The 25,276-nt window shown below is 30.4% G+C and overlaps 1 protein-coding gene across 2 annotated transcripts in view; it reads left to right on the top strand.

Annotated features, from left to right (window-relative positions):
* The window catches only part of pcsk5b (proprotein convertase subtilisin/kexin type 5b), a 353,408-nt gene extending 328,799 nt beyond the window's left edge, over positions 1-24,609 (top strand). Inside the window, exons 32-37 of one of the 2 annotated variants that reach the window (XM_061933203.1) lie at positions 8,004-8,237; positions 8,294-8,474; positions 12,858-13,075; positions 16,128-16,231; positions 16,307-16,517; positions 23,988-24,609. In XM_061933203.1, coding sequence (XP_061789187.1) covers positions 8,004-8,237; positions 8,294-8,474; positions 12,858-13,075; positions 16,128-16,231; positions 16,307-16,517; positions 23,988-24,418 — 1,379 coding nt within the window. In that variant the 3' untranslated portion in view covers positions 24,419-24,609. The remainder of the gene's footprint in view (positions 1-8,003; positions 8,238-8,293; positions 8,475-12,857; positions 13,076-16,127; positions 16,232-16,306; positions 16,518-23,987) is intronic. The other variant, XM_061933210.1, reaches the window with a different exon arrangement.
* The last annotated feature ends 667 nt before the right edge of the window (positions 24,610-25,276 follow it).

The following is a 25,276-nucleotide window of genomic DNA, read 5'->3' on the forward strand; positions in this document are numbered from 1 at the left end:
TTGAAGTTTGAGTTTTTAATGAATTAATTAACTTTAAAAACAAAAATAAAAACTCAAAATGGAACAAAACATATCTTTTTTTTTTAAACATTATATTACAGATTCAATTAAATAAATTAAGTATATACAAATAAGTTACTTAAAAGTTTAGTTTCATTCAAAGACCAATAAATAAAATACAAATAAAATATACTAAAAACACAAATAGTGTAATAAAATATTTATTGGTTTTAGTTGAAGTTTGTTTGAGTTTTTAATGAATTAATTAACTTTGAAAACAAAAATAAAAACTCAAAATGGAACAAAACATATCTTTTTTTTTAACATTATATTACAGATTTAATGAAATAAATGAAGTACGTAAAAATAAGTTATTTAAAAGTTTAGTTTCATTCAAAGACTAATAAATAAAATACTAATAAAATATATTAAAAACACAAATAAAGTGTAATGAAATATGTATTGGTTTTAGTTGAAGTTTGTTTGAGTTTTTAATGGATTAATTAACTTTAAAAACAAAAATAAAAACTCAAAATGGAACAAAACATATCTATTTTTTTTAAACATTATATTACAGATTCAATTAAATAAATTAAGTATATACAAATAAGTTACTTAAAAGTTTAGTTTCATTCAAAGACAAATAAATAAAATACAAATAAAATATACTAAAAACACAAATAGTGTAATAAAATATTTATTGGTTTTAGTTGAAGTTTGTTTGAGTTTTTAATGGATTAATTAACTTTAAAAACAAAAATAAAAACTCAAAATGGAACAAAATATATCTTTTTTTTTAACATATTACAGATTACATAAAATAAATGAAGTATATATAAATACGTTACTTAAAAGTTTAGTTTCATTCAAAGACTAATAAATAAAACACTAATAAAATATATTAAAAGCACAAATAAAGTGTAATAAAATATTTATTGGTTTTAGTTGAAGTTTGCTAGAGTTTTTAATGGATTAAATAACTTTAAAAACAAAAATAAAAACTCAAAATGGAACAAAATATATCTTTTTTTAAACATATTAGAGATTAAATAAAATAAATTAAGTATATATAAATAAGTTACTTAAAAGTTTAGTTTCATTCAAAGACGAATAAATAAAATACAAATAAAATATATTAAAAACACAAATAAAGTGTAATAAAATATTTATTGGTTTTAGTTGAAGTTTGTTTGAGTTTTTAATGGATTAACTTTAAAAACAAAAATAAGAACTCAAAATGGAACAAAACATATCTTTTTTTTAACATTATATAACAGATTAAATTAAATAAATGAAGTATATATAAATAAATTACTTAAAAGTTTAGTTTAATTCCAAGACTAATAAGTAAAATACAAATAAAATATATTAAAAACACAAATAAAGTGTAATGAAATATGTATTGGTTTTAGTTGAAGTTTGTTTGAGTTTTTAATGGATTAATTAACTTTAAAAACAAAAATAAAAACTCAAAATGGAACAAAACGTTTTTTTTTAACATTATATTACAGATTTAATGAAATAAATGAAGTATGTAAAAATAAGTTACTTAAAAGTTTAGTTTCATTCAGAGACAAATAAATAAAATACAAATAAAATATATTAAAAACACAAATAAAGTGTAATAAAATATTTATTGGTTTTAGTTTAAGTTTGTTTGAGTTTTTAATGGATTAATCAACTTTAAAAACAAAAATAAAAACTCAAAATGGAACAAAATATATCTTTTTTTAAACATATTACAGATTAAATGTAATAAATGAAGTATATATAAATAAGTTACTTAAAAGTTTAGTTTCATTCAAAGACTAATAAATAAAACACTAATAAAATATATTAAAAACACAAATAAAGTGTAATAAAATATTTATTGGTTTTAGTTGAAGTTTGTTTGGGTTTTTAATGGATTAATTAACTTTAAAAACAAAAATGAAAACTCAAAATGGAACAAAATATATCTTTTTTTAAACATATTACAGATTAAATAAAATAAATTAAGTATATATAAATAAGTTACTTAAAAGTTTAGCTTAATTCAAAGACTAATAAATAAAACACTAATAAAATGTATTAAAAACACAAACAAATTGTAATAAAATATTTATTGGTTTTAGTTTAAGTTTGCTTGAGTTTTTAATGGATTAACTTTAAAAACAAAAATAAAAACTCAAAATGGAACAAAACATATCTTTTTTTTTAAACATATTACAGATTAAATAAAATAAATGAAGTATATATAAATAAGTTACTTAAAAGTTTAGTTTCATTCAAAGACCAATAAATAAAATACAAATAAAATATATTAAAAACACAAATAAAGTGTAATAAAATATTTATTGGTTTTAGTTGAAGTTTGTTTGAGTTTTTAATGGACTAATTAACTTTAAAAACAAAAATAAAAACTCAAAATGGAACAAAATATATCTTTTTTTAAACATATTACAGATTAAATAAAATAAATTAAGTATATATAAATAAGTTACTTAAAAGTTTAGTTTCATTCAAAGACGAATAAATAAAATACAAATAAAATATATTAAAAACACAAATAAAGTGTAATAAAATATTTATTGGTTTTAGTTGAAGTTTGTTTGAGTTTTTAATGGATTAACTTTAAAAACAAAAATAAGAACTCAAAATGGAACAAAACATATCTTTTTTTTAACATTATATAACAGATTAAATTAAATAAATGAAGTATATATAAATAAATTACTTAAAAGTTTAGTTTAATTCCAAGACTAATAAGTAAAATACAAATAAAATATATTAAAAACACAAATAAAGTGTAATGAAATATGTATTGGTTTTAGTTGAAGTTTGTTTGAGTTTTTAATGGATTAATTAACTTTAAAAACAAAAATAAAAACTCAAAATGGAACAAAACGTTTTTTTTTAACATTATATTACAGATTTAATGAAATAAATGAAGTATGTAAAAATAAGTTACTTAAAAGTTTAGTTTCATTCAGAGACAAATAAATAAAATACAAATAAAATATATTAAAAACACAAATAAAGTGTAATAAAATATTTATTGGTTTTAGTTTAAGTTTGTTTGAGTTTTTAATGGATTAATCAACTTTAAAAACAAAAATAAAAACTCAAAATGGAACAAAATATATCTTTTTTTAAACATATTACAGATTAAATGTAATAAATGAAGTATATATAAATAAGTTACTTAAAAGTTTAGTTTCATTCAAAGACTAATAAATAAAACACTAATAAAATATATTAAAAACACAAATAAAGTGTAATAAAATATTTATTGGTTTTAGTTGAAGTTTGTTTGGGTTTTTAATGGATTAATTAACTTTAAAAACAAAAATGAAAACTCAAAATGGAACAAAATATATCCTTTTTTTAAAAACATATTACAGATTAAATAGAATAAATGAAGTATATATAAATAAATTACTTAAAAGTTTAGTTTCATTCAAAGACTAATAAATAAAACACTAATAAAATATATTAAAAGCACAAATAAAGTGTAATAAAATATTTATTGGTTTTAGTTGAAGTTTGCTAGAGTTTTTAATGGATTAAATAACTTTAAAAACAAAAATAAAAACTCAAAATGGAACAAAATATATCTTTTTTTAAACATATTACAGATTAAATAAAATAAATTAAGTATATATAAATAAGTTACTTAAAAGTTTAGCTTAATTCAAAGACTAATAAATAAAACACTAATAAAATGTATTAAAAACACAAACAAATTGTAATAAAATATTTATTGGTTTTAGTTTAAGTTTGCTTGAGTTTTTAATGGATTAACTTTAAAAACAAAAATAAAAACTCAAAATGGAACAAAACATATCTTTTTTTTTAAACATATTACAGATTAAATAAAATAAATGAAGTATATATAAATAAGTTACTTAAAAGTTTAGTTTCATTCAAAGACCAATAAATAAAATACAAATAAAATATATTAAAAACACAAATAAAGTGTAATAAAATATTTATTGGTTTTAGTTGAAGTTTGTTTGAGTTTTTAATGGACTAATTAACTTTAAAAACAAAAATAAAAACTCAAAATGGAACAAAACATATCTTTTTTTCACATTATATTACAGATTAAATTAAATAAATGAAGTATATATAAATAAGTTACTTCAAAGTTTAGTTTCATTCAGAGACGAATAAATAAAATACAAATAAAATATATTAAAAACACAAATAAAGTGTAATAAAATATTTATTGGTTTTAGTTTAAGTTTGTTTGAGTTTTTAATGGGTTGATTAACTTTAAAAACAAAAATAAAAACTCAAAATGGAACAAAACATATATATGTTTTTAACATTATATTACAGATTAAATAAAATAAATGAAGTATATATAAATAAGTTACTTAAAAGTTTAGTTTCATTCAAAGACCAATAAATAAAATACAAATAAAATATATTAAAAACCCAAATAAAGTGTAATAAAATATTTATTGGTTTTATTTGAAGTTTGTTTAAGTTTTTAATGGATTAATTAACTTTAAAAAAAATAAAAAAAAATTAAAATGGAACAAAACATAACTTTTTTATTAAACCTGTGTTAGCGGCCACTAATAATGTCCCTTGCAGGAAAAAAGTAGGCTATAAACTATCCATACAGCAGCAACCACAATGCCGCCAGCAGCCACTCATTTTCCATCCCAGATTATTTAATAAAGTCTGTATAGCGGCCGTCGGCGACTAATATCAACATTTTTATTAAAATGTCATACAAATAATGCAATTAAAACCTACTCAGTGGCCTATTGGTTGGAGTGTCCGGCCTGAGATCGGTAGGTTGTGAATTCAAACCCCGGCCGAGTCATACCAAAGACTATACAAATGGGACTCATTACCTCCCTGCTTGGCACTCAGCATCAAGGGTTGGAATTGGGGGTTAAATCACCAAAAAATGATTCCCGTGCGCGGCCACCGCTGCTGCTCACTGCTCCCCTCACCTCTCAGGGGTTGATCAATGGTGATGGGTCAAATGCAGAGGACAAATTTCACCACACCTATTGTGTGTGTGTGTGTGACAATCATTGGTACTTGTCAGGTTTAATCATCAATGATATTTATTAAAACAGACAAGAAGCAAGGAATTAAACAGAGACAGGATTCAATTTGCTCAATTTGAGGAGAAACGTGTCGACCTGTAACCTCTTACAGTGTCACCCACGCTCTTGATATTTATTAAAACAGACAAGAAGCAAGGAATTAAACAGAGACAGGATTCAATTAGCTCAATTTGAGGAGAAACGTGTCGACCTGTAACCTCTTACAGTGTCACCCACGCTCTAACGGAAAAAGGTTCACGTCTCCTCTTTTATTTGGATATTCCCTGTTTACATAACAACAGCTGTTTCTAAAGGAATGGGGGGTATTTAAACAGCCATTGTTTTCAGTCACATTAACACAAAAGAAAAAGATGCCTCGGGCTTGGACTGGTCCTGGATCGAGCTTGGGCAGGTCTCGGATCACAATAAATAACCCCTCCCGTCTCCTCCCATCGTACACAGCTGAATTTTCCAAGCCTTTGGCTTGGTGCAACAAATACAGCCTCTCGTCTGTTCACTGGAAACTCAGGGAACGAAAAGTTTTTTGATAATTTACACACAATTTTTCTGACAGTACTTTAACTTTTAACTTTAATTAAAAACACACAAACAATCATACAATCTAAAATATGAATTCAAATTATTGAAAAATGTTAACTACAAAGACAACACTAGATCTTAAGTAATGTAAAACACATAATAGATACATGGATGATTATAATACATACGGTAAAATATAATTAGGGGCCGAGTCCCTTTGGGACAGAGGACACTATTGAATTTCTAGCGTTTTATTATTATACCGCCGCCTCTTTGAGCTCTAATTTGACCCCCTTAACATGCTTCAAAACTCACCAAATTGGACACACACATCAGGACTGGCGAAAATTGCGATCTAATCAAAAAACCAAACCCCAAAACTCAAAATTGCGCTCTAGCGCTCCCTAGGAAGAAAACAAAGACAAAACTGCCTGTAACTCCCAGTAGGAACGTCGTAGAGACATGAAACAAAAACCTCTATGTAGGTCTCACTTAGACCTATATTTCATACACTGACAACCCCCAGCAAAAATCAACAGGAAGTTTGCAATTCCCCCTTCAAAACAAAAGTTGTGTAAAAACAGTCACCTTTTTTCAAACATTTATTTCCTCTGAGCGCGTTTGTCGAGTCGGCTTCAAATTAGCACAGGAGAGAGATTGAACCCTTCTGATTAAAAGTTGATGAAAGAGTTTTAATTACTGCTCCGGTTTGGATTTTATGAGCCCTCTAAGTCGGTCTCGTCCATCGCTGCTTGCAGCTTTAATTAGGGGCCGAGTCCCTTTGGGACAGAGGACCCTATTGAATTTCTAGCGTTTTATTATTATACCGCCGCCTCTTTGAGCTCTAATTTGACCCTCTTAACATGCTTCAAAACTCACCAAATTGGACACACACATCAGGACTGGCGAAAATTGCGATCTAATCAAAAAACCAAACCCCAAAACTCAAAATTGCGCTCTAGCGCTCCCTAGGAAGAAAACAGACAAAATTGCCTGTAACTCCCAGTAGGAATGTCGTAGAGACATGGAACAAAAACCTCTATGTAGGTCTTACTTAGACCTATATTTCATACACTGACAACCCCCAGCAAAAATCAACAGGAAGTTTGCAGTTCCCCCTTCAAAACAAAAGTTGTGTAAAAACAGTCACCTTTTTTCAAACATTTATTTCCTCTGAGCGCGTTTGTCGTGTCGGCTTCAAATTAGCACAGGAGAGAGATTGAACCCTTCTGATTAAAAGTTGATGAAAGAGTTTTAATTACTGCTCCGGTTTGGATTTTATGAGCCCTCAAAGTCGGTCCCGTCCATCGCTGCTTGCAGCTTTAATTAGGGGCCGAGTCCCTTTGGGACAGAGGACCCTATTGAATTTCTAGCGTTTTATTATTATACCGCCGCCTCTTTGAGCTCTAATTTGACCCCCTTAACATGCTTCAAAACTCACCAAATTGGACACACACATCAGGACTGGCGAAAATTGCGATCTAATCAAAAAACCAAACCCCAAAACTCAAAATTGCGCTCTAGCGCTCCCTAGGAAGAAAACAGACAAAACTGCCTGTAACTCCCAGTAGGAATGTCGTAGAGACATGAAACAAAAACCTCTATGTAGGTCTCACTTAGACCTATATTTCATACACTGACAACCCCCAGCAAAAATCAACAGGAAGTTTGCAATTCCCCGTTCAAAACAAAAGTTGTGTAAAAACAGTCACACCTTTTTTCAAACATTATCTCCTCTGAGCGCGTTTGTCGTGTCGGCTTCAAATTAGCACAGGAGAGAGATTGAACCCTTCTGATTAAAAGTTGATGAAAGAGTTTTAATTACTGCTCCGGTTTGGATTTTATGAGCCCTCAAAGTCGGTCCCGTCCATCGCTGCTTGCAGCTTTAATTAGGGGCCGAGTCCCTTTGGGACAGAGGACCCTATTGAATTTCTAGCGTTTTATTATTATACCGCTGCCTCTTTGAGCTCTAATTTGACCCCCTTAACATGCTTCAAAACTCACCAAATTGGACACACACATCAGGACTGGCGAAAATTGCGATCTAATCACAAAACCAAACCCCAAAACTCAAAATTGCGCTCTAGCGCTCCCTAGGAAGAAAACAGACAAAACTGCCTGTAACTGCCTGTCGTGTCGGCTTCAAATTAGCACAGGAGAGAGATTGAACCCTTCTGATTAAAAGTTGATGAAAGAGTTTTAATTACTGCTCCGGTTTGGATTTTATGAGCCCTCAAAGTCGGTCCCGTCCATTGCTGCTTGCAGCTTTAATTATTATTATTATTACATTAGAACAATTCAAATGAATACACATTTATACACATCATGTTGACTTTCATCCAGGTACCTTGAAAAAAAAGGCGTTTAAAAAATATATTTAATATCCATATTATTGTGTTCTGCCTGATCCAGATTGCGACCAGTCCTGTCTGACGTGTTCGGGCAACGAGCCGTCGTCGTGCCTGAGCTGCCAGTCCAACCACCGTAAGGACGGGAACGGTCACTGCGTGTGGTACAGCCAGTGCTCACTGCGCACCTACATGGACTCCAGCGGGCAGTGCCAGCCGTGCCACCAGTCCTGCCATCGCTGCTCGGGTCCGGGCCTGGACGCTTGCCTCAGCTGCAACCCCCCGCACTTCCTGATGAGTGAGTGCATCGTGTGGACGTGCTGCCATCAATGTATTGACTTGTGTCCGTGTCAGATTCCACGTGCACGGTGCAGTGTCCTGTGGGTTACTATGGCGACGACAAGGACGAGGGTGTGTGCGAGCGCTGCCACTGGAGCTGCGCTTCGTGTGTGGGCCGCCACAGCGTGCAGTGTGCCGCCTGTAGACCGGACTACTTCCGGCAGGGAAGCAGCTGTGTGCAAACTTGCTCTGAGAGGTAAGAGGAGAGAGCGGACACACCGACCACATGACCTGCCCCTACCTAGATGCACCACCTGATGGAGCACAGAGCTTTATAAAAAACAATAAAATTATAATAATTATCAAAAATACAGGCTTTGCTACACATCTTAAAATAAAGCTCTGAAAACTCTCCAGTCAGATAAAGATGTGGGAGTTATACTTTTATATAGAGATGTCCGATAATATCGGACTGCCCATATTATCGGCCGATAAATGCTTTAAAATGTAATATCGGAAATTATCGGTATCGGTTTCAAAAAGTAAAATGTATGACTTTTTAAAACGGTACACAGACGTAGGGAGAAGTACAGAGCGCCAATAAACCTTAAAGGCACTGCCTTTGCGTGCCGGCCCAGTCACATAATATCTACGGCTTTTCACACACACAAGTGAATGCTATGCATACTTGGTCAAAAGCCATACAGGTCACACTGAGGGTGGCCGTACAAACAGCTTTAACACTGTTGCAAATATGCGCCACACTGTGAACCCACACCAAACAAGAATGACAAACACATTTCGGGAGAACATTCGCACCGTAGCACAACATAAACACAACAGGACAAATACCCAGAAGCCCTTGCAGCACTAACTCTAACAGGACGCTACAATATACACCCCCCTGCTACCACCAAACCACCCCCGCCCCCAATCACCCGAATTCGGAGGTCTCAAGGTCGGCAAGTATGCTCTAGTATACTCTGGACTGAAGCTGTGTGCCTTCATTGTTTTTGTAGCTGTTGTTTTGAGGCATGTTTAAAAAAAATAATGCACTTTGTGAAAGTCAAAATATAGTATTTCCCATAGTTGTAGTGGGTATCAGGATTATCCCAGGGAGAGCATGTCCCAAATTCCAAGCTGCTGTTTTGAGGCATGTTAAAAAAAAAAAAAAAAGCACTTTGTGACTTCAATAATAAATATGGCAGTGCCACTTTTTTCCATAACTGGAGTTGATTTATTTTGGAAAACCTTGTTTTTGATTGATTGATTGAGACTTGTATTAGTAGATTGCACAGTACAGTACATATTCCGTACAATTGACCACTAAATGGTAACACCCCAATACGTTTTTCAACTTGTTTAAGTCGGGGTCCACATTAATCAAATCATGGTAAAGTTACATTGTTTAATGCATCCAGCGGGGCATCACAACAAAATTAGGCATAATAATGTGTTCATTCCACCACTGTATATATCGGTATCGGTTGATATCAGAATCGGTAATTAAGAGTTGGACAATATCGGAATATAGGATATCGGCAAAAAAGCCATTATCGGACATCTCTCTTGACAAACCATTGTTTTGCTAAAATAAATAAATAAACTAAAATAATAACATTTTTCTTAACTAAACTGTCAATAAGTGCAAATAAAAGCAAAGCTTCAACACTTTAGTCATACTTTTTGCGCTTAAGAAACTTCTTTGTGACTTTAGCTCCAGACTTCATCTGCGTGTTTGATATTGTCATTACTGCCACAAGTGTTGGAAAAGTGTATAAACATATATTTTCTTAAATTAGAAATATAAGCCTGAGTGTAGAGTTAAAAATATTTAAAAATATATTAAACATCACAAAATTGTGTTATTTTAATTGGAGAATATGATTGACATTTTTTTGTTTTGTTTTTTAATTTGTAGAAATAACGCTAACAACAAAAGAGGGTTTAAAAAAAACAAAACATACATTTTCTTAAGTTAGAAATATAAACCTGAGTGTAGAGTTAAAAATATATTAAACATCACAAAACTGTGTTTTTTTAAATTGAAGAATATGATTGACGTTTTTTTGTTTTGTGTTTTAATTTTGTTTTAATTTTATTTTTTTTATTTTTTTTAGAAATAACGCTAACAACAAAAGAGGGTTTAAAAAAAAAACATACATTTTCTTAAATTTGAAATATAAACCTGAGTGTAGAGTTAAAAATATATCAAAATATATTAAAAAAAACATCACCAAATTTTGTTTTTTCTGAGAATATGATTGACGTTTTTTTTTGTAGAAATAACGCTAACAACAAAAGAGGGTTTAAAAAAAACAACATATATTTTCTTAAATTAGAAATATAAACCTGAGTGTAGAGTTAAAAATATATAAAAATATATTAAACATCACAAAACTGTGTTTTTTTAAATTGAAGAATATGATTGACGTTTTTTTGTTTTGTGTTTTAATTTGTAGAAATAACGCTAACAACAAAAGAGGGTTTAAAAAATAACAACATATATTTTCTTAAATTAGAAAAATAAATCTGACTGTAGAGTTAAAAATATATTTATAAAAATATCACAAAATTGTGCCTTTTTAAATTGGAGAATATGATTTATGAGTTTATTTTTTTACATTTTATTTTTTTGTAGAAATAATGCTAACAACAAAAGAGGGTTTAAAAAAAACATATATGTTCTTAAATTTGAAATATAAACCTGAGTGCAGAGTTAAAAATATATGAAAATATATTTATAAAAAATATTACAAAATTGTGTTTTTTTAAATTGGAGAATATGATTGAGGTTTTTTGTTTTGTTTTTTAATTTGTAGAAATAACGCTAACAACAAAAGAGGGTTTAAAAAAAACCATACATTTTCTTAAATTAGAAATATATACCTGAGTGTAGAGTTAAAAATATATCAAAATATATTAAAAAAAACATCACAAAATGTTGTTTTTTCTGAGAATATGATTGACGTTTTTTTTTGTAGAAATAACGCTAACAACAAAAGAGGGTTTAAAAAAAAAAAAACATACATTTTCTTAAACTTGAAATATAAACCTGAGTGTAGAGTTAAAAATATATTAAAATATATTAAACATCACAAAACTGTGTGTTGGAAAAGTGTATTACAAATTAGTACCGCTGCGGCCCATACGGACCACAGCTAAGAAATAGAGATGTCTGATAATGGCTTTTTTTGCAGATATCCAATATCGTCCAACTCTTAATTACCGATTCCGATATCAACCGATACCGATATATACAGTCGTGGAATGAACACATTATTATGCCTAATTTTGTTATGATGCCCCGCTGGATGCATTAAACAATGTAACAAGGTTTTTCCAAAATAAATCAACTCAAGTTATGGAAAAAAAAGTGCCAACATGGCACTGCCATATTTATTATTGAAGTCAGAAAGTGCATTATTTTTTTTAACATGCCTCAAAACAGCAGCTTGGAATTTGGGACATGCTCTCATTGAAATAATCCTGACACCCACTACAACTATGGGAAGTACTATACATTGACTTTCACAAAGTGCATTATTTTATATTTTTTTGAAACATGTCATGTCTGTGTAATCATGTTTTGTTTTAAGTCATGTTTTGTTTAGTTTCTGGCTTTTCACTCCCTTGTCTTGTTTGCATGATTACCCATTAGTTTCACCTGTTCCACGTTTGGACTCATTGTGCACTCTTGTTTGTCACCATAGCAACCATTAGTTTTCACCTGTCACGTCACGCACCTGTTTCACGTTTTGAGTCACACACCTGTTTTTCGTTAATCATGTCTGTGTTATTTAAGCTTTTCATTTTCTGTTGTTCGTCCTGACGACATCCCCGTATTCATACCCATGTCACACTCTGTCCACCTCTGCGCACTTCATGTCCTTGCCAAGTAAGTTTTTGTTTATTAAGCCACAGTTAGTGTTTTTTGTTGTTCATAGTTTTTTGCCCCCGTGCAAGTCTTTTGTTTTCGTTAGTCAAGTTTGTACATCCGCCTTGAGCGCGCCTTTTGTTCCTTTGAGTGTTATTATTAAATATGTATTTACCTTCACGTCATGACCAGTCCAATTCACTTGCACCTCGGGAGAACAAACCAAGCCAAAGTCCAAGTCTTGACAAAACATGCCTCAAAACAGCTACAAAAACAATGAAGGCACACAGTTTCAGTCCAGAGTATACTAGAGCATACTTGCCAACCTTGACACCTCCGAATTCGGGAGATGGTGGGGGTGTGTGTGGGGGTAGTGGGGGGGGTGTATATTGTAGCGTCCCGGAAGAGTTAGTTTGCAAGGGGTTCTGGGTATTTGTTCTGTTGTGTTTATGTTGTGTTACGGTGCGGATGTTCTCCCGAAATGTGTTTGTCATTCTTGTTTGGTGTGGGTTCACGGTGTGGCGCATGTTTGTAACAGTGTTAAAGTTGTTTATACGGCCACCCTCAGTGTGACCTGTATGGCTGTTGATCAAGTATGCCCTGCAAGCTTCTTGAGACAACACAATGTCACAGACGTTGTGGCTTGTGCAGCCCTTTGAGGCACTCGTGCTTTAGGGCTATATAAGTAATCTTTGATTGAGTGATTGATTGACATACGCAGTTACACAAACGTGATGCCATAGTGTAACGTTTCCTTTGCAGTCATTTTGGCAACACGAGCATCATGGCGTGCGAGCGCTGCGACCCCGCATGCAGACAGTGTCGAGGTCCCGCCGACAGAGACTGCCTGACCTGCCGGGACGGCTTCGTCTACATGAAGCAAAGCGGTCGTTGCCTGAAGACCTGCCCCCCAGGATACTACCCACACAGCTGGTCCAACACCTGCCTCAAGTGTCACCCCACCTGCAAGACCTGCACAGGTTGTTTGCTCTTCTTCTTCTTTAAAAATATTTCATCTCATGATTATGACTTTTTGGGAATTCCTGCAATTTTTTTTTTTTTTTGCTGGAGTTTCCAACCTCAATGATGCTGCAGTGGGGAGTTAATAACCTTGACTAATCAACAGTCCTTATGACATGAGATGAATCTTATTGATTTGTCTCAATTAAATGATCTTGTCCTATCCACAGTACATCATATTGTGCTACTGTAGCCATAGGGCATACTGTAAATACATTTAAATAGATGGATAGATATAGAATTGTACCCTCTTGCTTAGCAAAAAAGGAACAATTAAATATAATAAACTACAATATTCAATTAAGAAATATGAGGATCATTTTAAAAATATTATACAAATATAATAAGTCAATTAAAATGTAAAAAAACAAATCTAAAGTACTACAATGCAGTGAAATGCAGTAAAAAGTCAAATTGAATTTAGTAAAAAAATTTGAATAAAATATAATAAAAATTTTAATTAAATGCAATAAAAGTCAAATAAAATGTCACAAAAATTAAATATTTACTACGAAAAAAATTCAATATATTCGAAAATAAAAAACTAACAAAACTATGGTTTTAAATAGAATATAATTGATCATAAAATATATTTAATAAAGATTTATCAAATCCATTATAACGTCAATTAAACTGTCATAAAAATGTCATTTCAAAATGCTAAACATTCGAGCGATTGCAGTTAAAAGTCAATTAAATGTCATTAAAATTAGATAAAATTGCATAAAAACTAAATGAAATACAATAAAAAATAAAGGGAAAACGTCATAAAAAAAGTTTAATATAATGTATATTTAAATTAAGTGCAGTGAAACGTAAAATTTTAATTAAACCACTAAAAATGGCTTTGCATGGCGTAAAAATCATATAAGAAATAAAGTATACTAAAAATGACATTAAATGCAGTAACAAGTCAAATTCAATTTAGTAGGAAATTGGAATAAAATATAATACAAAATGTAATTAAATGCAATAAAACTGAAATAAAATGTCACAAAAATTAAATATTTAGTACGAAAAAAATGCAATATATTCGAAAATAAAAAACTAACAAAACTATGGTTTTAAATAGAATATAATTTATCATGATATACATAATTCATAAAATATTTATCAAATCCATTATAACGTCAATTAAACTGTCATAAAAATGTAATTTCAAAATGCTAAACATTCAATCGATTGCAGTTAAAAGTCAATTAAATGTCACTTTATTTCTATAATGATTTTTTACGGCATGTTATGCCATTTTTAGTGGTTTAATTTAAATTTTACAATTCACTGCACTTGATTTAAATATACATTACATTTAAAAAAATGTATGACATTTTCCTTTTTATTTTTTATTGTTTTTCATTTAGTTTTTTATGCAATTTTGTCACATTTTAATGACATTTAATTTACTTTTAACTGCAATCGATCGAATGTTTAGCATTTTGAAATTACATTGTTATGACAGTTAAATTGATGTTATAACTTGACAAAATTGCATAAAAAACTAAATGAAAAACAATGAAAAATAAAGGGAAAATGTCATAATTTTTTTTAAATATAATGTATATTTAAATTAAGTGCAGTGACACGTAAAATTTAAATTAAACCACTAAAAATGTCAGTACATGCCGTAAAAATCATATAAGAAATAAAGTATACTAAAAATGACATTAAATGCAGTAACAAGTCAAATTGAATTTACTAGGAAATTGGAATAAAATATAATACAAAATGTAATTAAATGCAATAAAACTCAAATAAAATGTGACAAAAATTAAATATTTACTCCGAAAAAAAATTAAATGTATTCATAAATAAAAAATTAACAGAACTATGGTTTTAAATAGAATATAATTGATCATAAAATATATAATTCATAAAAGATTGATCAAATCCATTATAACGTCAATTTAACTGTCATAAAAATGTAATTTCAAAATGCTAAACATTCGATCGATTGCAGTTAAAAGTCCATTAAATGTCACTTTATTTCTTATATGATTTTTACGGCATGTAATGCCATTTTTATTGGTTTAATTTAAATTTTACGTTTCACTGCAATTAATTTAAATATACATTATATTTGAAAAAAATTAATGACATTTTCCCTTATTTTTTATTGTTTTTCATTTAGTTTTTTATGCAATTTTGTCACATTTTAATGACATTTAATTGACTTTTAACTGCAATCGATCGAATGTTTAGCATTTTGAAATTACATTTTTATGACAGTTTAATTGATGTTATAATTTGACAAAATTGCATAAAAGCTAAATGAAATACAATAAAAAATAAAGGGAAAATGTCATACGTTTTTTTAAATATAATGTATATTTAAATTAAGTGCAGTGAAACGTAAAATTTAAATTAAACCACTAAAAATGGCATTACATGCCTTAAAAATCATATAAGAAAAAAAAATACTAATATGACATTAAATACAGTAAAATGTAAAAAAATTATAATACTAAAAATGACAATGGAAACAATAATTATAAATAATTGTGTCAAAAATTAACAAAACTATGGTTTTAAATAGAATATAATTGATCATAAAATATATAATTAAACTGTCACAAAAATGTAATTTCAAAATGCTAAACATTCGATTGATTGCAGTTAAGTCTATTAAATGTCATTAAAATTGGACAAAATTGCATAAAAACTAAATGAAAAACAATAAAAATAAAGGGAAAATGTCATAAAAAATTTAAAATATAATGTATATTTAAATTAAGTGCAGTGAAACGTAAAATTTAAATTAAACCACTAAAAATGGCATTACATGCCGTAAAAATCATAAAATAAATAAAGTATACTAAAAATGACATTAAATGCAGTAAAATATAAAAAACTTCTAATACTAAAAAATGACAATGGAAACAATAATTATAAATAATTGTGTTAAAATTTTAAAAAGTGTACTTTTGTTTGAACATGTCATGAATGACAAAAGATAAACAGAATATAAAATGAATACAATGACAGACTTACTTCCTAATCTCTTTTTATGTCCAGGTGATGGCGCTCTATCCTGCCAGTCCTGTTACCATGGCTACAGGTTGATAGGTTCAAGCATCTGTGAATCCCAGTGTCTGATTGGCTACTATGAAGGCTACCAGGTCTTCATCTTCATTAACGTCACCTTCATCTTCACATACTAGACAGGTCAGGATCTTCTTCTTCTTCTTCTCCAGAAGTCGGCGTCTGAAAGCGACAAGCCCGACTGCGAACCCTGCGACCCGTCCTGCCTCGGCTGCCGTGGCCCAGGTGTGTGGAACTGCACCGATTGCCCCGCCTCTCAGATGCTGGCCGATGACGGACGCTGCCTGAGCTGCTGCCGAGACGACACGCTGCCCGCTGACAAGCCCGTGGCCTGGCAGTGCTGCGACTGTGACGCCTCTCAAGGTAAGGGAACACGTCCACTTCATTAGGAACACCTGCACCATCTCACAAGGGTAAGTTGTATCAAGCTGGTGCATTCAGGAAAACTGGGAAATCAGAAATGTTCCGGTCATTCGCCGTAAAAGTTACTTCCATTGAAGTTGGAACAAAAGGATCTCCTCCACAACAATAAAGTGAACATTGGAAAGATGTCATTTCAAATGAAAATATACAAAACCTTAAGTCTGAGTTTTTTTCTACTTCCCTGTTTTTGGCAATGCAGCATGATACTTTCCAATAAAACATGTATCTGCTAAATGTTTTTTTTGAGAGGGGGGCTATTTGGAAGAAGAAAAATCCCTAAGTTTTTTTTTATACCTGTTTTTTCTTTTTATAAAATATTTAAAATAAAAAGGGAGGAATTTTGCACTTTATTTCATTTCTATTGTGTGTGTGATAATAATGAGTTTTATCGAAAATAAATAATTTGGTTTATTTTTCTCTTGTTTTAAAGAATTCTGTTTTTCAGAAACAATAAATAGGAACAAATTTCAATACATAAAAAATAAAAACATTTTCATAACAAATGGGCTCCGTACCGAGGATGTCGTTGTGGCTTGTGCAGCCCTTTGAGACACTTGTGATTTAGGGCTATATAAATAAACATTGATTGATTGATTGATTGATTTGGATGTATGAGGGTTTAAAAAAAAAAAAAAGCACGTACATTTTCTTAGATTAGAAAAATAAACCTGAGTGTAGAGTTAAAAATATATTAAACATCACAAAATTGGAGAATATGATTGACGTTTTTTTTTTTTTTTTTTTTATTTGTAGAAATAACGCTAACAACAAAAGGGGGTTTAAAATTAAAAAAATAATAATCTTAAATTAGAAATATAAACCTGAGTGTAGAGTTAAAAATATCCATCCATCCATCCATCCATCCATCTTCTTCCGCTTATCCGAGGTCGGGTCGCGGGGGCAGCAGCCTAAGCAGGGAAGCCCAGACTTCCCTCTCCCCAGCCACTTCGTCCAGCTCCTCCCGGGGGATCCCGAGGCGTTCCCAGGCCAGCCGGGAAACATAGTCTTCCCAACGTGTCCTGGGTCTTCCCCGTGGCCTCCTACCGGTCGGACATGCCCTAAACACCTCCTTAGGGAGGCGCTCGGGTGGCATCCTGACCAGATGCCCGAACCACCTCATCTGGCTCCTCTCGATGTGGAGGAGCAGCGGCTTTACTTTAAGCTCCCCCCGGATGACAGAGCTTCTCACCCTATCTCTAAGGGAGAGCCCCGCCACCCGGCGGAGGAAACTCATTTCGGCCGCTTGTACCCGTGATCTTGTCCTTTCGGTCATAACCCAAAGCTGATGACCATAGGTGAGGATGGGAACGTAGATCGACCGGTAAATTGAGAGCTTTGCCTTCCGGCTCAGCTCTTTCTTCACCACAACGGATCGATACAGCGTCCGCATTACTGAAGACGCCGCACCGATCCGCCTGTCGATCTCACGATCCACTCTTCCCTCACTCGTGAACAAGACTCCGAGGTACTTGAACTCCTCCACTTGGGGCAAGATCTCCTCCCCAACCCGGAGATGGCACTCCACCCTTTTCCGGGCGAGAGCCATGGACTCGGACTTGGAGGTGCTGATTCTCATCCCAGTCGCTTCACACTCAGCTGCGAACCGATCCAGTGAGAGCTGAAGATCCTGGCCAGATGAAGCCATCAGGACCAAATCATCTGCAAAAAGCAGAGACCTAATCCTGCAGCCACCAAACCAGATCCCCTCAACGCCTTGACTGCGCCTAGAAATTCTGTCCATAAAAGTTATGAACAGAATCGGTGACAAAGGGCAGCCTTGGCGGAGTCCAACCCTCACTGGAAACGTGTCCGACTTACTGCCGGCAATGCGGACCAAGCTCTGACACTGATTATACAGGGAGCGGACCGCCACAATCAGACAGTCCGAAACCCCATACTCTCTGAGCACTCCCCACAGGACTTCCCGAGGGACACGGTCTAATGCCTTCTCCAAGTCCACAAAGCACATGTAGACTGGTTGGGCAAACTCCCATGCACCCTCAAGGACCCTGCCGAGAGTATAGAGCTGGTCCACAGTTCCACGACCAGGACGAAAACCACACTGTTCCTGTGTGGAGAAGAGAAAAAAAAAAAAAAAAAAAAGAGAAAAAAAAGAAGAGTTTAAAATATATTAAACATCACCAAATTGTGTTTTTTTTAAATTGGAGAATATGATTGATGTTTTTTTGTTTTGTTTTTTGATTTGTAGAAATAACGCTGACAACAAAAGAGGATTTAAAAAAAAAAACATACATTTTCTTAAATTAGAAATATAAACCTGAGGGGAGCGTTAAAATATATATAAAAATATATATTAAACATCACAAAATTGTGCTTTTTTAAATTGGAGGATATGATTGATGTTTTTTGTTTTTGTTTTTTAATTTGTAGAAATAATGCTAGCAACAAAAGAGGGTTTTAAAAAAACATACATTTTCTTAAATTAGAAATATAAATCTGAGTGTAGAGTTAAAAATATATTTATAAAAATATCATGAAATTGTGCCTTTTTAAATTGGAGAATATGATTGACTTTTGTTTTTGTTTTAAATTTGTAGAAATAACGCTAACAACAAAAGAGGGTTTAAAAAAAACAAAAAACATTATCTTAAATTAGAAAAATAAACCTGAGTGTAGAGTTAAAAATATATAAAAAATATATTAAACATCACAAAATTTTGTTTTTTTAGATTTTGTGTTTGTTTTTTAATTTGTAGAAATAACGCTAACAACAAAAGAGGGTTTAAAAAAAACATACATTTTCTTAAATTAGAAAAATAAATCTGGGTGCAGAGTTAAAAATATATTTATAAAAATATCACAAAATTGTGCCTTTTTAAATTGGAGAATATGATTGACTTTTTTTGTTTTTTTGTAGAAATAACGCTAACAAAAAGCAACAACATACATTTTCTTCAATTAAAAATTAAACCTGAGTGTAGAGTTAAAAATATATAAAAATATATTAAACATCACAAAATTGTGATTTTTTAAATTGGAAAATATGATTGACGTTTTTTTTTTTTTTTTTTAATTTGTAGAAATAACGCTAACAACAAAAGAGGGTTTGAAAAGAAAACATACATTTTCTTAAATTTGAAAAATAAATCTGAGTGTAGAGTTAAAAATATATAAAAATATATTAAACATTACAAAATTGTGGGGTTTTTTTTAGATTGGAGTATATGATTGACGTTTATTTTCTTATTTTTTTTTAATTTGTAGAAATAACACTAACAACAAAAGAGGGTTTAAAAAAACCATACATTTTCTTAAATTTTAAATATAAATCTGAGTGTAGAGTTAAAAATATATTTATAAAAATATCACAAAATTGTGCCTCTTTAAATTGGAGAATGTGATTGACGTTTTTTGGTTGGTTTTTTTTGTAGAAATAACGCTAACAACAAAAGAGGGTTTAAAAAAAACAAAACATACATTTTCTTAAATTAGAAATATAAACCTGAGTGTAGAGTTAAAAATATATAAAAATATATTAAACATCACAAAACTGTGTTTTTTTAAATTGAAGAATATGATTGACGTTTTTTTGTTTTGTGTTTTAATTTGTAGAAATAACGCTAACAACAAAAGAGGATTTAAAAAACAACATACATTTTCTTAAATTAGAAAAATAAATCTGACTGTAGAGTTAAAAATATATTTATAAAAATATCACAAAATTGTGCCTCTTTAAATTGGAGAATGTGATTGACGTTTTTTGGGTTGTTTTTTTTGTAGAAATAACGCTAACAACAAAAGAGGGTTTAAAAAAAACAAAACATACATTTTCTTAAATTAGAAATATAAACCTGAGTGTAGAGTTAAAAATATATTAAACATCACAAAACTGTGTTTTTTTAAATTGAAGAATATGATTGACGTTTTTTTGTTTTGTGTTTTAATTTGTAGAAATAACGCTAACAACAAAAGAGGATTTAAAAAACAACATACATTTTCTTAAATTAGAAAAATAAATCTGACTGTAGAGTTAAAAATATATTTATAAAAATATCACAAAATTGTGCCTTTTTAAATTGGAGAATATGATTGACTTTTTTTGTTTTTTTGTAGAAATAACGCTAACAAAAAGCAACAACATACATTTTCTTCAATTAAAAATTAAACCTGAGTGTAGAGTTAAAAATATATAAAAATATATTAAACATCACAAAATTGTGATTTTTTAAATTGGAAAATATGATTGACGTTTTTTTGTTTTTTTTTAATTTGTAGAAATAACGCTAACAACAAAAGAGGGTTTGAAAAGAAAACATACATTTTCTTAAATTTGAAAAATAAATCTGAGTGTAGAGTTAAAAATATATAAAAATATATTAAACATTACAAAATTGTGGGGTTTTTTTTAGATTGGAGTATATGATTGACGTTTATTTTCTTATTTTTTTTTAATTTGTAGAAATAACACTAACAACAAAAGAGGGTTTAAAAAAACCATACATTTTCTTAAATTTTAAATATAAATCTGAGTGTAGAGTTAAAAATATATTTATAAAAATATCACAAAATTGTGCCTCTTTAAATTGGAGAATGTGATTGACGTTTTTTGGTTGTTTTTTTTTGTAGAAATAACGCTAACAACAAAAGAGGGTTTAAAAAAAACAAAACATACATTTTCTTAAATTAGAAATATAAACCTGAGTGTAGAGTTAAAAATATATAAAAATATATTAAACATCACAAAACTGTGTTTTTTTAAATTGAAGAATATGATTGACGTTTTTTTGTTTTGTGTTTTAATTTGTAGAAATAACGCTAACAACAAAAGAGGATTTAAAAAACAACATACATTTTCTTAAATTAGAAAAATAAATCTGACTGTAGAGTTAAAAATATATTTATAAAAATATCACAAAATTGTGCCTCTTTAAATTGGAGAATGTGATTGACGTTTTTTGGGTTGTTTTTTTTGTAGAAATAACGCTAACAACAAAAGAGGGTTTAAAAAAAACAAAACATACATTTTCTTAAATTAGAAATATAAACCTGAGTGTAGAGTTAAAAATATATTAAACATCACAAAACTGTGTTTTTTTAAATTGAAGAATATGATTGACGTTTTTTTGTTTTGTGTTTTAATTTGTAGAAATAACGCTAACAACAAAAGAGGATTTAAAAAACAACATACATTTTCTTAAATTAGAAAAATAAATCTGACTGTAGAGTTAAAAATATATTTATAAAAATATCACAAAATTGTGCCTTTTTAAATTGGAGAATATGATTGACGTTTATTTTTTTACATTTTATTTTTTTGTAGAAATAATGCTAACAATAAAAGAGGTTTTAAAAAAAAACATAAATGTTCTTAAATTTGAAATATAAACCTGAGTGCAGAGTTAAAAATATATGAAAATATATTTATAAAAAATATTACAAAATTGTGTTTTTTTAAATTGGAGAATATGATTGACGTTTTTTTTGTTTTGTTTTTTAATTTGTAGAAATAACGCTAACAACAAAAGAGGGTTTAAAAAAAACCATACATTTTCTTAAATTAGAAATATATACCTGAGTGTAGAGTTAAAAATATATCAAAATATATTAAAAAGAAACATCACAAAATGTTGTTTTTTCTGAGAATATGACTGACGTTTTTTTTTTTTTTTGTAGAAATAACGCTAACAACAAAAGAGGGTTTAAAAAAACCAACATACATTTTCTTAAATTAGAAAAATAAATCTGAGTGTAGAGTTAAATATATCTAAAAATATATTAAACATCACAAAATTGTGTTTTTTTATTTGGAGAATATGATTGACGTTTTTTTGTTTTGTTTTTTAATTTGTACAAATAACACTAACAACAAAAGAGGGTTTAAAAGAAACCCATATATTTTCTTAAATTAGAAATATAAAACTGAGTGTAGAGTTAAAAATATTTTAAAATATATTAAACATCACAAAATTGTGTTTTTTTAATTGGAGAATATGATTGACGTTTTTTTGTTTTGTTTTTTAATTTGTAGAAATAACACTAACAACAAAAGAGGGTTTAAAAAAACAAAAAACATACATTTTCTTAAGTTAGAAATATAAACCTGAGTGTAGAGTTAAAAATATATTAAACATCACAAAACTGTGTTTTTTTAAATTGAAGAATATGATTGACGTTTTTTTGTTTTGTGTTTTAATTTGTAGAAATAACGCTAACAACAAAAGAGGGTTTAAAAAACAACAACATACATTTTCTTAAATTATAAAAATAAATCTGACTGTAGAGTTAAAAATATATTTATAAAAATATCACAAAATTGTGCCTTTTTAAATTGGAGAATATGATTTATGAGTTTATTTTTTTATATTTTATTTTTTTGTAGAAATAATGCTAACAACAAAAGAGGGTTTAAAAAAAACATAAATGTTCTTAAATTTGAAATATAAACCTGAGTGCAGAGTTAAAAATATATGAAAATATATTTATAAAAAATATCACAAAATTGTGTTTTTTTAAATTGGAGAATATGATTGACGTTTTTTTGTTTTGTTTTTTAATTTGTAGAAATAACGCTAACAACAAAAGAGGGTTTAAAAAAAAACCATACATTTTCTTAAATTAGAAATATATACCTGAGTGTAAAGTTAAAAATATATCAAAATATATTAAAAAAACATCACAAATTTTTTTTTTCTGAGAATATGATTGACGTTTTTTTTTTGTAGAAATAACGCTAACAACAAAAGAGGGTTTAAAAAAAACCATACATTTTCTTAAATTAGAAATATAAACCTGAGTGTAAAGTTAAAAAATATATCAAAATATATTAAAAAAACATCACAAATTTTTTTTTTTTCTGAGAATATGATTGACGTTTTTTTTTTTGTAGAAATAACGCTAACAACAAAAGAGGGTTTAAAAAAAACAAAAAAACATACATTTTCTTAAACTTGAAATATAAACCTGAGTGTAGAGTTAAAAATATGTTTATAAAAATATCACAAAATTGTGCCTTTTTTTAATTGGAGAATATGATTGACGTTTTTTCATTTTTTATTTCTAGAAATAACGCTAACAACAAAAACAAATTCCAAATAAAAAGGGAAGAAGTGTGCAACATGGAGATATGTGCTTTTTCTTATTGGGTATCTCAAGAGGTAGTTTTCTTCCCACAGAGAGGGGCTACTTTCAGGTTCAAACACTGATGACATCTATTAAACAAGACAAGAAGCAAAGAATTAAACAGAGACAGAATTCAATTTGGACTCAATTTGAGGAGAGACGCTGGGACATCTGTACCCTTGTACAGTGTCATTACGCTCTGCCAAAAGATTGTACGCCTCCTTCGTTATTTAGCGGGCGGGATTGATTGCTTCTTTGTCCTCCAGCTGCTATGAGACAAGACTGCTTTTATTTGGCTTTTCTAGATTGTTCTACTGCTCTTCTTTGCAGAGGAGTGCATCCTCGGCGTCAATTTTGTGATGAGAAACGCCGAAGACCTGGAGGCCGAAAGCTCCGCCAAGGTGGCCGTCACCATCTTTGTCCTCCTGGTCCTGTCCGCGGGGGGCGCCGTCTTCGTCTTCCTCCACGCTCGCTCCAAGTCCATCGGCGCCGCCAACTCCGCCACGGCCCGCGTTAAAAGCGGAGGCTACGAGAAGCTGGACGGCAATGAAGACGGAGGGCGGCAGCAAGTCGACGCGTTTGGCGACTACAGCGACCGCATCATCGAATGTGAGGCTCCCGACGAGGACGACGGAGATGATGACATCGTGTACATGGGGCAGGATGGCACCGTCTACAGGAAGTTCAAGTACGGGCTTTTGGATGACGATGACGATGAAATTGAGCTGGAGTATGATGATGAAAGCTACTCTTACACTTGACACTTTTATTATTCAACACATCAATAGTAAGAAGATGCAGTAAAAAGTCACAATCAATCTAGTAGGAAATTGGAATAAAATCTAATACATATTTGATTTAATGCAGTAAAAAGCTAAATACAATGTTATAAAAATGAAGTATTTACTAAGAATACATGTAATAGTTAAAAAAAAATATTAACAAAAGTATGTTTTTAAATCAAATATAATTGATCATATAATATATCATTTATAAAAATTAGGGATGTCCGATAAACGCTTTAAAATGTAATATCGGAAATGATCGGTATCGGTTTCAAAATGATCGGTATCGGTCTCAAAAAGTAAAATCAATGACTTTTTAAAATGACGTTTTAATCCGCACCGTAACACAACAGAACAAATACCCAGAATCCCTTGCAGCACTAACTCTTCCGGGACGCTACAATATACACCCCCCCGCTACCTCTACCTCCCCGCACCTCAACCCCCCTCCCCCAACCTCGCCCACCTCAACCTCCTCATGCTCTCCCAAATTCCAAGCTGCTGTTTTGAGGCATGTTAAAAAAAAAATAATGCACTTTGTGACTTGAATAATAAATATGGCAGTGCCATGTTGGCACTTTTTTTTTCTCCTATAACTTGAGTTGATTTATTTTGGAAAACCTTCTTACATTGTTTAATGCAGGGGTGCTCATTACGTCGATCGCGAGCTACCGGTCGATCTCGGAGGGTGTGTCAGTCGATCACCAGCCAGCCATTAAAAAAATAGTCCTAAAAATGAGCGATCATAAATCTTCACTATGACGTCACTTGATTGACATTCACGGCACCCGAGGGTCTTCTGAGATGACGCTGGCTGCTGCCAGCTCATTAAAA

Source organism: Nerophis lumbriciformis, linkage group LG03, assembly GCF_033978685.3.
Source record: "Nerophis lumbriciformis linkage group LG03, RoL_Nlum_v2.1, whole genome shotgun sequence".
NCBI lineage: Eukaryota > Metazoa > Chordata > Actinopteri > Syngnathiformes > Syngnathidae > Nerophis > Nerophis lumbriciformis.